We start from the raw sequence: 4,169 nt of genomic DNA, 5'->3' as shown, positions 1-4,169 counted from the left end.
GTGAGTTCAAGGCCAGCCCAGACTATACTGTGAGACTGTGTCTCAAGAAAAAAAAAAAAAGAAAGAAAGAAAAAGAGAGAGAGAGAAAGTGGCAGGTCAAGGTCACACTGAAAATGGTGATCAGGAGTTTGAACCAGGGCCTGTAGCTTGCTGAAGCTGCACTCTCCATCACTCTGGGAGCCTCCCTCTCAGGTGAGGGAGATTCCCTAGGGACTCTGTTCCTTGAAATGAAAGGGGCTTTCCATAAAAATAGGGGAGCATTGCACGATGGGTGGGAACCACTGACCTAGTGCATAGCTTGTGGATGTCCCCTCCTCCCTCCTTCTACATTCCATTTCTGCCGCCATCTCCTGAGTCCAAACCAGACTGGTGTACAGGGTAGGGGAGTTATGTGGCCAGGCCCAGGAGGGACATGTGGCAGAGGGCAGGGGACAGACAAGAAGGGGCAGCCTCAGTAAGGTTGTCTGATTTCTCTTGGCCAAAAGCCTAAGGACTGTTGACGCCCGGTTCCTGTCCCCTCCCCTTCTCCCCCAGGAGGCGGGAGTCTCCTCTGGAAAAACACTGGGGCCTCAGCTTCTGGGCTGGGTGCTGGGGGAAGGCCAGATTGCATCAGACGGTGCCTGAGGCCCAGGGCCCATCTGTGTTCTGAGGAGGAGACACAGCCTTATAGGTCAGGGCAGACAGACTGGAAAAGGAAGCCGGACACAAACAGAGCTCGAGGAGAAGATGAGGGAGGCAGCGAGTGGACCAGAGCTGAGGGCCACCTTGCCGCCAGCAGCCAGCCCCTCGCAGCAGGTCCTAGGCCTGGAGGATGAAGAAGCCAGCCTGGATGAGTATGACCAGTACAATCTGGCCCATCCCTACGGGGGTAAGGCCTGCTCTGCCTCCTCCTTGGACCTTCTACTTCCCACCTCCTCCCCACAGGGCCAGGATCCTCTTATTGGACTTCTTTTCTGGCTGCACCCTTCTCCAGCCAGCCTGTTCCCTGGGCTCAGGTCACCCTCCCATCCCTCCACAGAATGCTTCTTACACATCTTGGGGGTCCCTCCTTCCACTGATAGAAACAGCTGGCAGGATTGTGACTGTCCCTGGGCTGCATGATAATGCACCCCACTTCCCTGTTCTTGCCATACCTGCACCCCTAACCATCTGCTTTTCTGCCCACCTCTCCTCTGACTCCTACCCTGGTTATCAGCGGGCGGAGGCCGAAAAGGTCGGACCAAGAGAGAAGCTGCTGCCAACACCAACCGCCCGAGCCCTGGTGGACACGAGAGAAAGTTGGTGACCAAGTTCCAGAACTCAGAGAAGAAAAAGATCCGGCGCTGAGTCGGAGCTGGGGGTAAGGAGCCAGGGGCCAGAGAGCCAATGGAGGTGCCTTAGCCTCACAAGGACAAGCCTGAAGGTGTATGGCTGGGTGGCCAAGAGGGATCAAAGAACTGTCCTGGAATAAAATAAGACACGAGTTTTCCAGTGACCAGAGCAAGGAGGAGACACACAGCCTTTCCAACTGTGTGTCTGTATTTGGGTTACAGAGACCCCAAGGCCATAGAGGGTTGGATTCTCCTCTGGAGTTATACACCAGATGAGCGGGAGAGGGAGCAATAGAACCCAAGTCTCCGCGCATTTCACCACCTGCTTTCCCTGCCCCCAGATAAGACAGACCACGGACGCCACACCCAGACATGGAGACAGAACTGCGGAGGAATCAGGGAGCAGGATTTGGATCTGCTTGCCCTCCTCTCCACCCCCAGGATTTACCCCCCCTGAGTGAGGCTCCAGGGAGGCCCCCGAGAAAACACCTCCAGGTCTAGCAAAAGGGCCAGCTGGGAACTAGAGGTAGACCGCGGCTAGGCAGAGTCAGGAAGCTTCTTCTCAAAAAGAGCCACTGGAGAAACTGGAGCCCCCCAGCCCCATCCCAGGGCAACTGTGACAATAAACAAGTTCAGGAGCTGCAGTTTCCGTGTGTGTTTTATCCCGGCTCTTTGTGTGGTTTTCTGTGGGCACGTTTCTGCCTGCCTCTGTCTGCATTTGCCCAAACCAACCAGGGCATTCATGGTGTGTGTCAGTGTTTGGTGCATGTGTCATTTTTAAGGGTGTACTCCAAAAATAGAACACACCACATCTGCTCAGAATTTAGTCATACGGCCACACCCATCTACAAGAAAGGATGGGAAATGAAGTATCTGGCAGCTTGGCCCATGTGACAGCACAAACATGAATGGAGGCAGGGTTTAATTATTCAAAGAAGCAGGCGAGAAAGAATATGAGGAGAAACGAGCAAGAAACATTGGTCACAGGCTAGGTGCTTTGGTGAATGGCTGTAATTCCAGCACTCTGGGAGGCTGAGACAGGAGGATTACAAATTCCAGCCCAGTTCAAACCTGGGTGGTATTGCGATTTAACCAGAATCTGTCTCAAAATTTAAAACAACGGAAAAGGGAAATGGGCATGGTGTCGTGTGAAGACCCAGTATAATCTTCAGTAAAATAAATAAATAAATGGGAGGAAAGAAAAATAAATTGCTAACAGACAAATCTATCTGTGGAGCGGAAACCCCTAGCACTGGCCAGAGTTCAGCTTTCTCTTCTCCTGTCTTTTCCAAGTAAGCATGCAGCTGCACAAGCCACAGCTGGCTGTGGTGGCACATAGCTCTAATCTCCTTACACTGGAAGCTGAGGCAAGACAATTCCTTTTGAGTTGGAGGCTACCCTGCGGCTACATAGTGAGTTCAAGGCCAGCCTGAACTACATAGTGAGATCCAAAAGACCAAAAAAAAAAGTCTTCCCCACTTCCCCTCTCCCACTGTCTGATGACCTGCAGCTCAGGCAGGCCTCTCTTCTGGGATGGCAAGGGCCCAGAGTGCCCTCATCGTGTGTGAATCCTTCAGATTTGCCTTGGAGCTCCTCTTCCCATGTAAATGATGACCCATTGAACCTTTACTGCATGCCCACTGTGTCAGCAGGGCCTGATCGAAGCATGAACTGCAAGGAAGGACAAAGGGGACACTGGCAGGATTGGAACCAGGCCTGAGGGCCTCTGTCAGCTCTAGACCCAATGGGCAAACAGCTGCAGCACCATCGTGCAGTTGCTGGTGCTGGCATAGATCTGGGTGTCAGTTTCGGAAAATCATAGCAACAGCTCCCATGTTTGGGGCTCCTGTTGCATGACAGGTTTTCATTTATTCGTTTGTTTGCTTTTTGTGGTGCAGGAGATTGAACCTGGGGCCTCCCATGTGCTAAGTAGATGGTCTACCACTCAGCTACACCTCCAGCCCTGTGACCACAAGGTGCCATGGATTTTATTCCTTTTTTTTTTTAATCTTTTTTGAGATGAGGTCTCACTATGCAGTTCAGGCTGGACTTGAGCTCATTTTGTAGCCCAGGCTGGTCTCGAACTCGCAGTAATCCTCTCACCTCAGCCTCCCAAGTGTTGGGATTACAGGCGTGAGCCACTATACCCGGCTCAGATTTTATTCCTTTTAATTGATAACTCCATGTTGTAGTCAGGGGTTGTGAGGAGAACAATTAGAGTCAGGATACAGAATTTATAATATTATTTTATGATGGCCACCCAGAGTTAATACAAGAAAGTGCAGGAAATCTGTCCACAACACTAAAGACACAGAATATTCAGCCAAGGGCCTGAATCCCATAGCAGTGTCCTGCATGAGTGCACAACTGAGTCCTTTTGCTGTACAGCAAAAGTACAATCAGTAAAGAAAGAAATCAGCGGCCAGGTATGGAGGTGCATGCCTTCTAGAGGCTAAGGCAGGAGAATTGCTGCAAGTTTGAGGCCAGCTTGGCCACATAGTGAGTACAAGGCTAGCCTGAACTGCAGAAAGAGGCCCCGTCTGAAACAGACAAACAAACCATACACACACACACACACACACACACACACACACACACACACACACACATATGCATATTTGTAATACCAGTACTCTGGAACACTGAGGCAAAGGAATCACAAAGTGGAATGTAGTCTGGGTAGCATAGTGATTTAGCAAGATCCTGTTTCAAAATAAAAAATAAAAGAAAGGCTGGAGTTGTAGCTCAGTACCAAGATCCTGGGTTCAATCCTCAATACTGCAAAAACAAACAAAAAAATACGTCCTTCAAAAAATAACTCATATAGCTCAGCAGCACAGCACCTGCCTGGCAAGCATG

The 4,169-nt window shown here is 50.7% G+C and overlaps 1 protein-coding gene across 2 annotated transcripts; it reads left to right on the top strand.

Annotated features, from left to right (window-relative positions):
• The first annotated feature begins 369 nt into the window (after positions 1–369).
• Nupr1 (nuclear protein 1, transcriptional regulator) lies at positions 370–1,954 on the top strand. Of its 2 annotated transcripts, none has more exons than XM_063226765.1 (3): positions 370–833; positions 1,196–1,339; positions 1,652–1,954. In XM_063226765.1, the coding sequence occupies exons 1-3, from the start codon at positions 727–729 to the stop codon at positions 1,653–1,655; spliced, it is 255 nt and encodes an 84-aa protein (XP_063082835.1). In that variant the 5' UTR covers positions 370–726; the 3' UTR covers positions 1,656–1,954. The 2 variants fall into 2 exon arrangements, with proteins under 2 accessions (XP_063082835.1, XP_012996975.1); XM_013141521.3 differs by having other exon boundaries at positions 560–868.
• The last annotated feature ends 2,215 nt before the right edge of the window (positions 1,955–4,169 follow it).

The sequence above is a fragment of the Cavia porcellus genome, unplaced genomic scaffold, assembly GCF_034190915.1.
Source record: "Cavia porcellus strain 051 isolate PalLab524CR breed Dunkin Hartley unplaced genomic scaffold, mCavPor4.1 scaffold_16, whole genome shotgun sequence".
Lineage (NCBI taxonomy): Eukaryota > Metazoa > Chordata > Mammalia > Rodentia > Caviidae > Cavia > Cavia porcellus.
The sequence above is the reverse complement of the archived record's forward strand: the minus strand, read 5'-3'. Positions and strand labels throughout refer to the sequence as shown.

Excerpts from the sequence above, each read along its gene's own strand:
- Nupr1 (XM_013141521.3), top strand. The coding sequence starts at position 727 with ATGAGGGAGGCAGCGAGTGGACCAGAGCTGAGGGCCACCTTGCCGCCA. Across the intron at positions 869-1,195 it reads TCTGGCCCATCCCTACGGGG|CGGGCGGAGGCCGAAAAGGT; the intron begins GTAAGGCCTGCT and ends CCTGGTTATCAG.